The sequence below is a fragment of the Rhinichthys klamathensis genome, unplaced genomic scaffold (genome assembly GCF_029890125.1).
Source record: "Rhinichthys klamathensis goyatoka isolate OS25496 unplaced genomic scaffold, OSU_Roscu_1.1 h1tg000310l_1, whole genome shotgun sequence".
NCBI lineage: Eukaryota > Metazoa > Chordata > Actinopteri > Cypriniformes > Leuciscidae > Rhinichthys > Rhinichthys klamathensis.
Genome location: NW_026606828.1, coordinates 94,228 through 111,329, shown reverse-complemented (window position 1 = coordinate 111,329; position 17,102 = coordinate 94,228). Strand labels below are relative to the sequence as shown.

Sequence of the window (17,102 nt, the reverse complement as noted above, 5' to 3'; positions counted from 1 at the left end):
ATATATATAAAGCCATTTATATAAAAAGCCATTAGTTTTTAATAGCAATGTTTATATATATATATATATATATATATATATATATATATATATATATATATATATATATATATATATATATATATATATATATATATATATATTTATAATCTCCGATATATATATATATCTGAATATATATATATATATATATATATATATATATATATATATATATATATATATATATCGGAGATTATAAATTTACACAAATGTAATATTTAATTTGATCTTATTTTCTTGTTTTTTTTTTAATCAAAATTACGACTTTTCATCATTAGTATCCAAAAAAACTCTCTTCAGAGCATACTTTAAAAGTTCATATACACAAAAAATATATATTACAATATTAAAATATATGTAAAAAATACAAAACGTAAATGTTTGGGCGAAATAGACATCTGGCCATTTTTCCACGTGCTTTTATTATGAATTTCACCCAGAGACGCAGACCGGAAATTCTCTTGACTGTGCGAATCATGTGACTCCAGCACAGCCCCTCCCCTCTCTGACACTGTGCAGTAAACCCCCAAACAGACTGACCTAATGGCAGCTGACTGAAAATAGAAGTCTGTGTCGTTTCTATCAGGATGGCTGGGGATTCGTTATCTCCTGATTGGGAGTTTGACCGCTTTGATGATGGATCACAAAGTAAGTAACGCGTCTGATCGGGATGATATTAGGAATGTGTAAAAATCTGTAAGTTAGATCCTGCAGTTAGCTGAGTAACGTTAGCCAGCTGTCAGATGACCAGGGAAAGTGGCCAAGTTCAAACACTCTGATTAGAAATAATGTGTGTGGGCTTTATTGATTGCACAAACATTTGATAAGGAAGACTTTCACTTTCATTTGGAAGTGTCTACACATCATTGTATTTGATGTTTCGATTTATTTTAATGCAAAAATAGGTAATTCATTTAATTAGCCAGTGAATTCAGTGCTCAGAATATATATATATTTTTCATTCACATGATATTATTTTATTTAAGTTATGATTAAGTTAGATTTACATGCCAAAACTCTGAATACCATACATGCTATAATATAATTATTTTGGTCTATAACAGGGAAGGTCAAACTTTACAGACCTAAAGACCCCCATCCAGATGGATAAAATAGCTATTATTTTATACAAGATATCACCTTATTGTAATTTCAGATAATGAGATTTCATCAAAGTTATACATGAATTTTGAACAATACCCGTTCTTGTCGTTCAGGACAAATTTGATAAACTTTTTTTGATCCACTTCAAATGTTGACTACTGTATATATAAATGTACATACATGTTTAATTAAACAAATACATGTTTAATTAAATAATTTCCTGTCACCCAAATAAGGAAGGAAATCATTTGGAGCTTTTATTGCTGGTTTTGTGACTGTTGACCTGTTGCATTTGGTTCCTTCCTGTGCAGAAATTCACACAGAAGTGCAGGTTAAAAACTATGAGAAGTTTTTAGAAGAATATACCGCTCAGCTCCAGGGTATTGAAGAAGCCCTAGACGACTCTATCGGAGATGTATGGGACTTCACTCTGGATCCCATCGCTTTGAAGGTGTTTTGTAATTATTACATCTTCATATCAGAGATTATGTCTTGTTGAATTGCATTTATTTAAGATCACTGTCTTTGCTCTTCCACACCAGCTCCTGCCGTATGAACAGTCCTCACTGTTGGAACTCATCAAGACAGAAAATAAGGTCTGATAATAATTTTTGGTTCAACAATGTGCTGTTTTAGATGCTGCAGTTTGGTGGACTGCAAATCTGAAGTGAAATTAGTGTATTATGAGTTTACCTGTTGCTTTTTTTCCTCCCTCTCTCTCTCTCTCTCTCTCTCTCTCTCTCTCTCTCTCTCTCTCTCTCTCTCTCTCTCTCTCTCTCTCTCTCTCTCTCTCTCTCTCTCTCTCTCTCTCTTTCTCTCTTCACCAGGTGCTTAATAAAGTCATCACAGTGTATGCAGCTCTTTGCAGTGAGGTTAAAAAACTGAAATATGAGGTAAGTTGGAGACTGTTAGAGGATAATAAATGTAAATAGTACAAGAACATACAAAAAGTATGCATTAAATTGAGCAAAAGTAAAGACATTTAAAAATGTAACAAAATATTTGTTTTTCAGTTGAATAGAAAGTCCAAAGAACAGCATGTATCCTGATAGAAATATCAGTTTCCACAAAAATATTAAGCAGCACAACTGCTTTCAGCATTGAAAATAATAAGAAATGTGTTTTGAGCTGCAAATCTGCATATTATAATGATTTCTGAAGGATCGTGTGATGATCAATGATGCTGAAAATTCAGTTTAGCCATCACAGGAATAAATTACATTTTAAAATATATTCAAACAGAAAACAGTTATTTTAAACTGTAATAATATGTCACAATATTGCTGTTTAAATAAATTGCAGCCTCACTGGTGAGCATGAAACTTATTTAAAAAACATTAAGAAAAGTAATACCAACACCAATCTTTTGAACAGATGATTATAAAGTCAATTAATCAGATGTAAACTTAGCAAAGCTGATAATGGTTTTGTGCTACTTCTGTCTATTTTTAGGCTGAAACCAAGTTCTACAATGGCTTGTTGTATTATGGTGAAGGAGGTAACAATTGTTGTTTTGGTTTTTGCAGTTCAGTTTACAGCTTGTCTGCATGATGATCTTTTAAATTGAACATTATTCCCATTTTAGTTCAATAATCATATATCTGAGTGGATATTAAACAGGAAATGATTTTATCCAGCTAGAATTGAATGCTCTTCATGTTCAACTTTGTCGTTCGACTTTAATTTGATTGAACTAACCTGTACCTTTTAATAATAATACAAATGTATTGCATGACGCCATTTGAATTTGATGACTCAATCTGATTGGATTGCAGTGTCAGACACTAGTGTGGTGGAGGGAGAGTCTCAGATTCAGATGGGCCGCTTCATTTCCTTCTTACAGGTTTGACATCATGATCTTTTTGCATTCAAAAGAAATGAAGAGCCCTAAACACATAGATTTATTAATTTTTTTCTGTTTTTATGTAACAGGAGCTGTCTTGCTTTGTGTCGCGCTGCTTTGAGGTGGTGGTCAACATGGTTCACCAGCTGGCTGCTTTATACAACAGCAGCAAGTGAGAAATATAAAATATTTACTCGTTATGTAGTGTTACATGAATGCTGTGTTGCTGAATTATTCTTTTTTTATATCTCAGGGGTGCAACAAAAATCATTGAGTCCACAGGTGTACACTTTCAGGTAATTTTCATCTTCATGTGGTTCCTCACTGATACGTGACGTCTTGTATTGACGGTTTCTCTTTGTCTACAATCAGGCAGTGTACGAGCATCTGGGAGAACTTCTGGTGGTCCTCATCACCCTGGATGAGATCATGGAGAACCACGCCACACTGAGGGAACACTGGAAGATGTATAAAAGGTGGAGTGGGACCATTTTAGATGTTGACATTAATGTGAATGAACTGAAATTGAATACATTTCATTTCATAAAATGCATTTCATAAATGAATGCATTTATGAAATGTGGTGTTTCAAATTGGGGTTCTTGATGAAGAGATTTTCTGTGTTGTTTTCTGAAGGTTACTGAAATCTGTCCATCATAACCCGGCTAAGTTTGCCATTCCAGAGGAGAAACTGAAGCCCTTTGAGAAGCTCTTACTGAAGCTGGAGGGGCAGCTGTTGGACAGCATGATCTTTCAGGTCAACACCATTCAGTTTTATTTGCATAGTATAATAAAGTCTGTAGCTGTAGTTTGCCTTTAATGGCAATATTTGCCAATAATATAGGCTTTATGCCGAGCGTCACGTGACCAAGCCGGAAAACAGATCACATCGCTTCCGATTCAGGTCTTTTGTATGTGCTTCATGAAATTTGTTGCGGTTTTACTCAAGATAACTTAAAAGGAGCAAGCAAAAATGAGCATAACCAATGTCCCTCGCATGTGCAGATTGATATTTAAAAGTTTTAAAATTTTTCTTCTTCACACTAACGTTTAGATATTTAAATAGCATAAAACACCAATAACAAATTGAACTTAGTAGGTTAGCTGATTACCTTAAAAATCCATAGATATCGTAGTTAGTTCTTACGGCCGTAAACACTTTCTCTGACAAGCGGATGCAATGAGACCCGGTTTCCGGTTTGGTCACGTGACGCTTGGCATAAAGCCTATTGTCAGATAAACACAATAACCAAGTTTAGTGTTTTGTTCTTCCCAATATAACATACTTCTCATATTTGATCTTCATTAAAAACAAATATTCCCTCCGGACATTGTGTGTGTGTGTGTGTGTGTGTGTGTGTGTGTGTGTGTGATAAATGTATGTTAATATAGATTAAATTAGTTTAACATTTTTCAGTGCTCTTTATTGTATGTGTTGGGTGTATATGTGTACATATAAAAATTGTTTTACAAATATTTAATAATATTAAAAAAATACTAATTAAAATATATAATAGTGCTGTCTAATCAATTAATCGCATCTAACATTAAAGTTTGTGTTTATATAATATATGTGTGTGTGCAATATATGTATACTGTATATATATATAAATATATATGTGAGTGTGTGTGTGTGTGCATGTACTGTATATATATATATATACACACACACACACATACACACATTCAGACTCGCATACACACAAATATATATATATATATACACACATGTATTATATAAACAAACTTTTTTATGTCAGATACGATTAATCAATTTAACTGCACACACACACAAAAAAGATATATATATCGCACTAATATGTATACATTTATTTTATATATATATATATATATTATCTATTTATCTCTCTCTCTCTATATATATATATATATATATATATATATATATATCTTTCATATATCATTCACAAAGTTTTTCCTGAATTATTGGTCACTGAAATGTCACTTTACAGAAGTTAAATGTGTTAAATGTGTTGTCTTAAAGTTTAAATAAATAAAATAATAGAGTGGATCAGGTATGACGTCAAAACCTGGAAGACTAATTCGATACTTAGACTTTTTCTTCAACAACATAAATTACTCACACTCACACCCCAAACGTTCTTATCCAGTTACTTATTTGAAACGTACGCTTAAAAAACCCCAAAAAACATTACAGCTTCAAAATTTGCGATTTCGATATGGGTGTGTAATTTATGTTGTAGAACAAAACATTCAAGTATCGTCAACTTATGTTTATCACAAACCTTATTTCACTCATAGATTGAAAAAACCCATTATATAACCCCATAGGAAATCTCAAGGGAAACACTGGCGAAATAGTCTTCCAGGTTTTCACATCTTACCTGCTCCACTCTATATTGGCTGTTGGTTAATAAGAGTTTTTTCCCGTTTTCATGCAGGCTTGTGTGGAGCAGAGGTTTGATAACCCCGAAGAAGGTGTATCCGTCTCTAAAAACGGTGCCTTTGCAGAGGAGTTTGCGTATAATATCAGAACCATTTTTGCCAACATCGAGTCAAAGCTTGGTTTGTATATGTTTTGAATTCCAAACAGCATTCAACATCTTCGTTTTAGCTATAGACAACTGACATCAGTCATGTGACTTGCAGGTGAGCCGTCAGAGATCGACCAGCGGGATAAGTATACGGGCGTATGTGGTCTCTTCGTGCTACACTTCCACATCTTTAGGGCAGTGGACAAGAAGATCTACAAATCCCTGATAGATGTGTGTAAAAAGGTGAGTACACTAAACCAGTGGGATTTATGCGTGTGAAGATCTGCTCTTTCAGTCATTATCAAAACTCTTTCCCTTCTCTAATCCTCCAGGTCCCTGCAGTGACATTAGCAGCTAATATAATCTGGTTTCCAGACACATTTCTGATAAACAAAGTCCCCGCGGCAGCTAAACTACTGGACAAGAAGAGCGTCCAGAGCACCCGCAGCAGCAGAGATGCGTTCCTGCAGCAAAAGGCACAGACACTAATGAAGTAAGACAGACTATTAAATGAATTATGATTTAGCCTCAACAATTCATTCATGGTCTGTGTATTTTATGCCATTATAAAGATTTAGGGTTCCTTATATTAGGGGCTTTCGAACGGGAGGAACCTTTTCAGAGTCCCTAGAACTAATGGTGGAAGTACCTGGGAATGATTTTAGTTTTAGGAACGCCTTTTTGAGGGAACTAAATTAGCTTCTACTGCAGAGCAGGGTCTAACAACCACACGGCAAACACTAATACTTTTTCATATACTGTTTACTTTCTTTGTATAACAGTTCTATCTCATAACATATTAGACAGGACTGTTAAATAGATAGTAAACTAAAGACAGATAATGGGAGCGCTGCGTGCTCAGGCTCTGGGGTTCTCAGCGCCGTCAAAATAAGTCACAACAACAAGCGCAACCTACTATCGGTGCGAATGCAACCAGGAAAATGGCCCTAGGGGAACATTTAGTTCTCTGGAACTGCCCTGGTGTCTAGTTCCTTTAACTAAGTTCCTATAACTACCCGGTGCGAAAGCCCCTATTGACTGATTATGTTCCTGTGTGCAGGGACATGCAGTCCTACTACATATTTGTGACCTCCTGGATGATGAAGATGGAGTCAATATTATCAAAAGAACCGAAACCAGAAAAACTGTCTGAGGACTTGAGCAACAGGTGTAATACATTTGTGCAGGTAGAGATTGACGGTTTCTTCTTTTCTGTTATTTTTGGGATTAAAAATGTTGTTAAAAGAGTTGGAAAATTCTCACTATTAACTATGACTTTTGCCTCAATAAACTTCTAATTACTGCTTATTAATAGTTAGTAAGGTAGTTAAGTTAAGGTATTGGGTAGGATTAAGGGATGTAGAATATGGTACATGCTTTATAAGTACTAATAAACAGCCAATATCCTAGCAATATGCATGCTAATAAACAACTAGTTAATAGTGAGAATTGGACCCTAAACTAAAGTGTTACCCAGATGTGTCTGTGTTTCAACAGGGAATCCTGTACGCTTACAGCATCAGCACCATCATCAAGACCACTATGAATATGTACATGTCCATGCAGCGGCCCATGACCAAGACCTCGGTGAAGGCCCTGTGCCGATTGGTGGAGTTGTTAAAAGTGGGTTGATGAGTCATCAATATTTTCAACAGCAAATAATTTCACATATTTTTAGGAACGTTTTATTTTCAAATGCGAGCAGTGTTTATTATATACCGGCTGTTTTTCAATGTAGTGTGCACAATAAGTAACTTTTTTTAACACTAATATTGTTTAAACACTAATATTGTGCACTACTAATGTAGTACATTAGTTGTAGTTTTTGGACATAAAACATAAGGTAGGGACACAATTTGGACAATATTTGATCTGCAGTAGTAGTGTTCACTACTACGTGTGAAAAAATGTCAACATTAATAGTAATGTGCACTATAAATCTAGTATATTCTAGTATGTACAATAACAGTAGTCTGCACTGCAAATTTAGTGCATTATTTGTAGTGCTCAGTTTAAACACTGATATGTACTACAACTGTAGTACATTACTTGTAGTGTGCACAAATATTTGGAAACAAATAACAATATCCACTACAAATTTAGTACATCATTTTATACATTAATATTAGTGTTCACTACATATCTAGTACGATGGTTGTAGTGTTCACAAAAATGTCAATAGTAGTGTGCACTATAAATCTAGTGCATTGTAGTGTCAGTAATGTAGACAATAATAGTGTGCACTACAAATGTAGTACATTACTTGTAGTGCACACTAATGATGTGCACTAAAAATCTAGTATATAATTTTAGAAGTGAATAGTAGTGTTGACATATTACATATTAGTATGTTTGGTTTAGTCTACATAAAAATGTTGATACATTCGTAGTAGTGCGCATTATAAATCTAGTACAATTTAGTGTGCACAATAATTTAGACGCTAATAATAGTCTGCACAAATTTAGTGCATTAGTTGTAGTACTCACAGTTTAAACGCTAATAGTGTGCACTAAAAATCTAGTATATTGCAGTGTGCACAATCATTTGGAAACTAATAATGATATGCACTACAAATTTAGAACAATGTTATTTTACACATTAATAGTGGTGTTCACTACATGTCCAGTATGATTGTTGTAGTGTGCACAAAATCGTAAACACTAATAGCACTATAAATCTAGTACATTTTAATCAGTTAAAAAGCTGTATTTGTAATGTACAGGCTGTCCTAGGTGCCAAGTGTACACTAGGTAGTATGCAAGTTCCACTGTGCAGTGATAGGTAGTGTGTTCTATTGTTCAAGCGTTCTTTAGGCTGTGTGCACTAGTTCTAGTTCACTAGGCAGTGTCCCCCATCTACAGTAGTTGTAGGGTGCATTGCGGATCTGCTACACTAACAGTATTCTTCTAGGTTGTGTGAAGTGCACAGTGTTTATGTGAGTGTTTGTCAAGCACAGGCTGTGGAGCACACATTCCACCGGCGCTCAGTGGTTGTAGCAGATTCTGTGTCTCACATCACGCAACAGCTCCAGTCTCAGGCTCTGGCCTCCATCTCTACTGCTAAGGTACAAACACAACCATTTCACTTACACCAGCTCTATAGACCAGACATTCTCATGATTGGTTGTTGTCCTCATTCAGAAACGAGTGATCTCTGATAAGAAGTACAGTGAGCAGAGGCTGGACGTGCTGTCGGCTCTGGTTCTGGCTGAGAACACTCTGAACGGGCCCAGCACCAAAGAGAGGAGACTGATAGTGTCTCTGGCTCTCAGTGTTGGCACTCAGATGGTGAGTATAAATACATTGAGTGCTTTTGAATCAAATTAATGGCCAATTCGTAACATTTGAATATAAACTATTAAAATAAATGTCATTCTGATGCCTTAAAGTTGCTTCCAGTTTATTTTACTTTTTTTTTTTTTTTTTTAATGCTCATGGTGTTTATTTTCTTATTAATAAAAATATTTTCCTTATTTGTTTATTAAATATCTTTTTTTTAATGTTTATTGTTTTTTGTTTTATTTTATGCTTTGTTTTATTCTTTTTTTGTTTTGTTTTATTTGATGTTTTTTGTTTTTTGATGTTCGTTGTTTTTTAGGTTTTTTTTGTTTGTTGTTTTTTGTTTTGTTTTTATATTTTGCTTGTTTGATGTTCTTTTTTTTTTTCATTGCATTTTTGTTTTTTGTTTTGCACAGAAAACCTTCAAGGATGAGGAGCTCCTGCCTTTACAGCTTGTGCTGAAAAAGCTGGACTTAATCAGTGAACTAAGAGAGCGGTGAGCCTTGCATTTGTTCAACTAGTTATGATTAGCAGTGGCCGATTTTGAGTCTGTGACATCTGTGACTGTCTTGTAAAGTGCATGATGGGATATCCTCTCTCCTCAGAGTCAAAGTGCAATGCGACTGCAGTTTTCTGTACTGGCATCGAACTGTCTTCCCCATCTACCTGGATGACGTGTATGAAAACGCTGTGGATGCGGCCAGAATTCATGTAAAAGCACGATCTATCCTTAAAGGGTAACTAAACCCCTGGTCAGAGCCTGACTCCACCCACTGGCAATATTTGAAAAATGCTGGAAAAGTGGGCAGAGCCCAGCGGAGATAGAGGGGACGAACTGAGACCGCAGTGAGGGATTGATTGACAGCTGCTGTCAAACTCGCTAAAATGGAGACCGACTGGAGTGACGCAAGTAGCTTTGCAACAGAGCGGTCATTTGAAGTATTTTCTTCCCCACCTTCATCTGATTTTTCTGCCTTTTAAGAGGGCCAAATCTGAGGTGTGTGGTCATATTTTGGCTTTTACAAAAGTCCTGAGGGAAACTTAATCGATGATGGTCACCCTGTCTGCAGAACATGCACAAAAAAGTCGCTGCAATACACTTCAAAATGTTGTTTTGAGTTGAAATATTTTATCTCACTCGAAATAAACGTGAAGCTTCCACGAAGAAAAGTTCGCATTAATGTTTTAAATCTTACCTGTTTATAAATCCATTTTGTACAGCGTACAAAACAATCGTCCAGACAAGATGATCACAACAATATTATCAAACTCTGTAAACAATAAATTAACTCTGATTTTATTTTCAATACAATCAAAAACGGAGACGCAAGACGGCAAATTGTATTTGAATGAAACGAGAGAGCGCGTCCGTTGTGATGCATGGATTTGCACTGTGTTTATAATGCGTTGCTATTGACGACGGTCAGAAGGAAATGCCACAGAATAGAATCTTGTCTTAAAAAGTGCATTGAGCTGCTTGTTTTATTTGTTGTTTGTTGATTTTCAAATATAAAACTATCCTGATCGTTTTCAATACTCGTAATTCCAACTCCTGACTTGCTACAGTAGTTTTGACGGAACCACCAGATGCTTTTATACCAGGGGCTGCCAAGGGCGTGGTGAGCTCGCACCAAGGGCGTGACAGAGTAGCGTCAGAGAGTACCCTACGTCAGAGAGTACCCCTACTGCAGGAGCTTTCCGTTTAACCTGAAGAGGGCAGCACTCATACGTTTTTACACCATATATTTGAAAATTAAAACACTTTATACCCAAATGTCAAAAAATGTACTCGAATCAAAGAACAGCATTTATGAAGCTCCATTCTTACAGATCATTCACTAAAAAAAGTTGTTTCAGTGTTTAGTTACCCTTTAATGTTCACTTTTTTTTTTTTTTTTTTTTTTTTTTTTTTTTACATGCCATTTAAATATGTATATATTTTCTCTAGTACATGTTTAGTGCGCTCAGAGACTGTGTGCCCACCATGTTGCACGCCAAACACATGGAGTCATGTGATCAGCTACTGGAGTGTTATGACACTGAGATCATGGAAATCTTCAATGAGGTAAGAGAAGTGTTGGATGCACTTTTTGTAGTGTAAGAAAAGATGAGGAGGACGTTAAAGATCTTGATGAAGAAGGTGAACCCAAGTAGCACCTTGGGTTCAATGGAGTCGGAATGAACCCAGAACATCCAATTCTCAAACCTTTTATCCCATGACGGTTTACAACCCCTAAGGTAAATGAAGTTGCTCCTATTGTAACAGCTGTGTGTTAATTGAGCAGTCTGTGTGTTAATGAAGTTGAGACACCCCATTGTCTGAGATCTACAATTGATGGCCATTTGCTCATGATGTGATCCACTGATAGTTAAGCCATTTTGGGGAATGAGCATGATCAACCACCTATTATGGAGTGGAATCTGGGTTGAGGCAGACTATAATTTCTTACACTTGTAATTTTGCATATTTTTTTCTGATCTCTAGCACCTGCTAGACAAGCTGTGTAAGGAAATTGAGAAGGACCTGCGCTTGTCTGTGCACACACACCTCAAACTGGATGACCGAAATCCTTTCAAAGTGGGCATGAAGGATCTGGCACACTTTTTCTCTCTCAAGCCCATTCGCTTCTTCAACCGTTTCATCGACATCAAAGGTAGGGAATATAAGACTGAATGCATGAGTTACACTAAATGTATTTTATATAATGAGTTCTTTAAAGGGAACATATCCTGCATGTTTGTCTTTTGTCCCTGAAATGTACTTATATAATGCTAGTCAAGGTTTTTCACATCAAAAACAAGTGTTTTTTTAGTACTGTACCTTTAATACTGATAACTATAATTCAGGGAAAATTTGAGGGGGGAAAAATAAAAAATTTATTTTAAGCACTGCCAAAGTCAACTTATTAAAATATTAATATATATTTTTTAAACAATGTTTTAACACATTTATTTAATCTGATATTATTGTTTCATTCTGTCTTTTCGAAAATAATGAGATTAATCCCAATTATTCTTTTTTCTTGTCTTATTAAATTGTCTTATTTATTTATTTATTTTTTACAGAAAATGTATTTAACAAAATGTATTTTTACAATAATTTATAGTAAAAAGATTTATCTAACATTTAATCATGGGTTTCATTTTTTTATATATTTAATTTTGTATAATTTTATAGAATTTAGTTAAGTTAGTAAACAGCTTCAGTAAAGTGGAAATATCAATGTTATTCATTTTTTTTTTGTGATGCATGTAGTTTACATTATAGTATTTATACTTTAATAATATTAAAATTAATACTATAATATATACAGTGTGTATACATACTCACACTGTATATATTATAGTATATATATATATATTTATATTATTTATATTTATATATACATTAACTATTATTTTAGTAATGTATGTATTTAAATATTTGTGTATTATGTATATGTGTGTATTATTTACACATTTGTGTATAAAAACAATACCTTTATAGATGAAAATAAAGTGGAAAAGAGTCTTTCTCTTGGGATCATCATATTAAGGGGTCCTTGGTTGTAATGTCATAATCTTGAGCTTTATCTCTGCCTTCTGAACAAGATGTGTAAGATATTAAGACCAAGTCCTCTGTTTCCTGCAGCCTATGTGACTCACTATCTGGACAAGACGTTTTACAACTTGACGACTGTGGCTCTTCATGACTGGGCCACGTACAGTGAGATGAGGAATCTCGCCACACAGCGCTATGGTTTGGTCATGACTGAGGCCCATCTCCCCAGCCAAACTCTAGAACAGGTGTGTACCTCACTCGGCGGATCAGCTCAAAAATGACATGTCGCATTCAGCCTAACTTCACTTTTGGTGTCTTCTAGGGTCTGGACGTCCTTGAGATCATGAGGAACATTCACGTCTTCGTCTCCCGCTACCTCTATAACCTAAACAACCAGGCAAGACTTTACCTCTGAAGTTATTGGTCCACAAATGTACTTCAGTTGATGTGTTTGTGTAAAACATGTTCTACATTGTGTGTAGATCTTCATTGAGAGGACCAGCAACAACAAGCACTTAAATACCATTAACATCCGCCACATTGCCAACTCTATTCGCACTCATGGAACGGGTATCATGAACACAACGGTATGTAGTGATCCGTCTGTATTACGTGACCAGAAATATCTCATCATATTGATTAATGGTCGACCGAAATTAAAAAATTTTATGCCGATATCTTATATATTTTTTTATGCCGAAGCTGGCTGATTTAAAGCCGATATGTATGATTTCACACTATTTAATTTAAAGATCGTAAAAACACATGCATAACAGTTTCTGAAATTAAATTTCGATTTATTTGACATAATATTTACTAATTCAGAAATAAATAATTTGCAAATGAATATGAAAAAATTAGAACTTGTTAAAAAATAAGTAAAATATATATATATATATATATATGTTTTATAATTTATATGGCAACTTCTTGATTCTGTTGTAGCTTTTTACTGTATTACTATTACTATGTATTAATATAGTGTAATACTAGTATAAGTACTAATAATAGAAAAGCGAATGCTATAATACTTTTTCATAGGGATGTGCCCGAAGCTGAATACTGAATTCGGAAAGGAAATTACGTATTCTATGGGACATGTTCATGGAAAAAATATGAGCTTGGAGGAAAAAAAAACATTTCAATGCTTTTGCGTTCTCTCGCAATTATATAATTGGGTAATTATATTGTGTAATTTGCGGGCATCAGGAAGCCGCTATCAATATGCGGGGTTTTGAAATCGCTTTCAAATGTGAGCTCACTTTTCACTTTTCGAATGTCCATTTGGGGGCTCCGTAGAATGCGTTAATTTTCCGTGTCTTTCCGAATAAGGTATTCAACTTCGGGCACATTCCTACTTTTTCATATACACTTCACTTAAGTTGTTTTACAGCTCTGTCTAATAATTTATTTAACAGAGACGGTAAACTAATGAAGATAGAGAATGAAAGCTCCATCTCTCAGGCACTGGTGTTCTCAGCGCTGTCAAAATATAAGTCCGGCATACCGTCAAAATAAAAGTCAGAAACAGAAAAACTTATCGGCCTTAAAAGAATGCTAAATATCGGCTGATATATCGGTCGACCACTAATATTGATGGTCTGAAGTATATCTCTGCAGGTGAACTTCACGTATCAGTTCCTCCGCAAGAAGTTCTACATTTTCAGTCAGTTCATGTATGACGAACACATCAAATCCAGACTCATCAAAGACATCCGCTTCTTCAGGGAAACCAAGGATCAGACCGACCAAAAAGTATGTTGGTTTCAATTTACATGCTGTTGTTTCGCGAAGCATTATACATTTTTTTTGAAGACGTGTTCTTCTGTTGGTTTCTGCTGAACGAAGTACCCCTTTGAGCGAGCGGAGAAGTTCAACCGGGGCATCAGGAAGTTGGGTCTCACTCCTGATGGTCAGAGCTACCTGGACCAGTACAGACAGCTCATCAGTCAGATCGGTAAACTTTGTCTAAAGGCGTTCAAACGCATCTAGAACTAAATGTGGGTGAACTATCCCATGAGGTTTCATTCATTCCCTCTCTTCCCTTTCTTCCAGGCAATGCGATGGGCTATGTGCGCATGATTCGGTCAGGAGGGCTGCACTGCTGCAGTAGCGCTATTAGGTAGAGCATCACTTTCTACTCCTACTATAGACTGTAAAAAAAGATGGACAGCCTATCTCCGCTTCCTTCCACTGTAGAAAAATGAAGCCCAAATATCCCAGAAACGATCATTGCTGATTACATCGTTCGGAGCCCGAGACTCACTCGCAAGCACAGCTGTCAATCATGACGTCACATCCAAACCAAACTTATTGGAAAAACAAACACTTAAACTTACGTCTGCGTGATCAGAACTACCTACTATGACAGAAAAACCATCTTCAGAAAAAATGATTTGAAGTGTAATTGAATTTCGCTTAGCCCGTGTCCCTTTCGATTACATAGAGGGCGGGGTTTATGACCTATACTGCAACCAGCCACCAGGGGGCGATCGAAATGTGTTGGCTTCACTTTACAGGACATATGCGTGGCACACTTGACTACTACACTCAAATGTTATTTGACTGAGACATTCAGATCATAGTAATAATTGATTAATATTACTAGATAAAGTCGTCTCACATGAAACTCAGAGAACATAATACAATATTCATTTAGCATTCACTCTGAGATGTCTTCCAGGTTTGTTCCTGATCTAGAGGACATTGTGAACTTTGAGGAGCTTGTGAAAGAGGAAGGTCTTTCTGAAGAGACGCAGAAGGCCGCCAGGTACTGTACATCATAACTCTCTCGATCAGCGTCTCTGCCACATAATAATAATTAGTAAATTATTCATTTCTAAAATAATAATGGTCAAAACATACCAATAATAATATATACTGTATATATATATTTTTTGTTATTATTTCAGCCAACTGGATTGTGTGCTTAGCGACCTGACTAGCAACTCCGCTGAAGGAACCGAGTACTTCAAGATGCTGGTGGGGGTTTTCGCACCCGAGTTTCGCAGTGTTAAGAACATGCACTTGAGGAACTTCTACATGATTGTTCCTCCTCTGGTGGGTCTTCAGATCTGTGAAAATGTGATGTGGCAATCTCTTGCTGACTGCAGCATCACGTGCATGACGTTCAATTCTCTTCTCCCTCGCAGACAGTCAATTTTGTGGAACACTCCATCGGCTGCAAAGAAAAACTAAACAAAAAGAACAAAGTGGGAGCTGCGTTTACAGACGATGGTTTCGCCATGGGTACGTGTCCATTACGCTTACGAAAGCCAATGGTATTTTATCTATGAACGGTATATGCAAGGGCCTTTCCCGTGTTTTCCAGGTGTCGCCTACATCCTGAAGCTTCTAGACCAGTATCAGGAGTTTGACTCCCTCCATTGGTTCCAGGCTGTGAGGGAAAAGTACGTGAAGGAAATGAACGCAGTAGTGAAGGAGCAGAACGTTCAGTCCACCAGCCAAGATGAGAAGCTCATGCAGACCATGAACCTGACCCAGAAGAGACTGGACGTGTATCTGCAGGTGTGGGACTCGCATCTTCATGCTCCTCAACAATGATGGCCAATCGCTTTGTTTATTCACATCTTCTCTCCATTTGTAGGAGTTCGAGCTGCTTTATTTCTCTCTGAGCAGCGCTCGGATCTTCTTCAGGGCTGATAAAACAGCTGCCGAGGAGACCCAGGAGAAGAAGGACAGAGGTTGGTTAATGGATCCATGATATCTAGAACATCTTATAGTGACTTTTTGGACCACAGACACTTATTTAAGCTCTCTCTTTACAGAGGAAGTTTCCAAAACGGGTCCTGGTTCCTCGCCGATTGAGGGTGAACCAAGTGGCAAGTGAAACTACGAAGCAGCTTGAATGAAATGAATCATGGAGGTTATAAACATTGATCCTCCAGCCACTATACTTCTGTTGGAGTCTGTACAGCGTCTTAAACTCATTTTGGCGTTACGCCACCTGCACTCATTAGACTGGAACTGACTGTGGATTTGGACCAACTAGACATTTATTTTATGCACCTACAATGACTTTCGACCGCTGTTTTGCAAGCATTGTTTTCGATAATGTCAATTTGAGAAATGTGATTGGTAGATGAATGTATCTTAACATCCTCTTGAATATTAGGCACAAGTATTTTAAGATGATAAAACCACCATTTACCATACAATTTTTTTTTTTATATAAAAAAAATTCAAAGATGAATAATGACATTTCTGAAAATTATTCACCCTCATGTCAAATTAAAATCTGTATAACTTTTATTCTGTGGAATTTTTTTTTGGTCAATACAGCGAAAGACAATGGGGACCAATAGGGTTATTTTGGACCCCATTTACTTTCATTATATGGACAAAAAAGGTTCTTCCACAAAAGAAAGGAAATTCATATAGGTTTGGAACAACATGAGGGTGAGTAAATGATGACAGACCTTTTATTTTTGGCATTTCAATGTTGATTTATGGAAACTAGAAACTTTTTTTTACCAATTTACTTTACTAATGCTTAAATAATGCCCAAATCTTATTCAACTCCATCTTTGAAATGTGACATTTATAATTTAAAATGTAGCACACTAATATTTTCTGTTTAATCTATTTGTGCTGCCTTGAATGTGTCCGACAGTTAAAAACACATACGTCCTTGAGCACTGTGATGGAGGAAGTTGAATTGCACTTGCCTTAAAGCTGCTTCTGCTGTCTTACAGTATTCATAGTGCTCGAAAAGCACACTACACAGCAGTTTCTTCACATCAGTGACATTCCATCT

General features: G+C 36.0%; 1 protein-coding gene across 1 annotated transcript; it reads left to right on the top strand.

The window, feature by feature from the left end:
• Positions 1-531: 531 nt before the first annotated feature.
• Positions 532-16,510, top strand: washc4 (WASH complex subunit 4). The gene is made up of 33 exons (XM_056271059.1): positions 532-690; positions 1,458-1,597; positions 1,689-1,742; positions 1,974-2,039; positions 2,599-2,644; positions 2,922-2,989; positions 3,079-3,161; positions 3,243-3,285; positions 3,362-3,465; positions 3,626-3,746; positions 5,413-5,536; positions 5,621-5,748; positions 5,838-5,998; positions 6,566-6,692; positions 7,003-7,128; positions 8,463-8,570; positions 8,647-8,793; positions 9,201-9,280; positions 9,390-9,495; positions 10,733-10,849; positions 11,270-11,438; positions 12,416-12,570; positions 12,648-12,722; positions 12,808-12,912; positions 13,946-14,080; positions 14,174-14,282; positions 14,381-14,447; positions 15,009-15,095; positions 15,238-15,385; positions 15,478-15,574; positions 15,657-15,853; positions 15,933-16,029; positions 16,114-16,510. The coding sequence occupies exons 1-33, from the start codon at positions 630-632 to the stop codon at positions 16,173-16,175; spliced, it is 3,513 nt and encodes a 1,170-aa protein (XP_056127034.1). The 5' UTR covers positions 532-629; the 3' UTR covers positions 16,176-16,510.
• Positions 16,511-17,102: the final 592 nt, after the last annotated feature.

Excerpts from the sequence above, each read along its gene's own strand:
- washc4 (XM_056271059.1), top strand. The coding sequence starts at position 630 with ATGGCTGGGGATTCGTTATCTCCTGATTGGGAGTTTGACCGCTTTGAT. Across the intron at positions 7,129-8,462 it reads GATTGGTGGAGTTGTTAAAA|GCTGTGGAGCACACATTCCA; the intron begins GTGGGTTGATGA and ends TGTCAAGCACAG. Across the intron at positions 8,571-8,646 it reads CCTCCATCTCTACTGCTAAG|AAACGAGTGATCTCTGATAA; the intron begins GTACAAACACAA and ends GTCCTCATTCAG.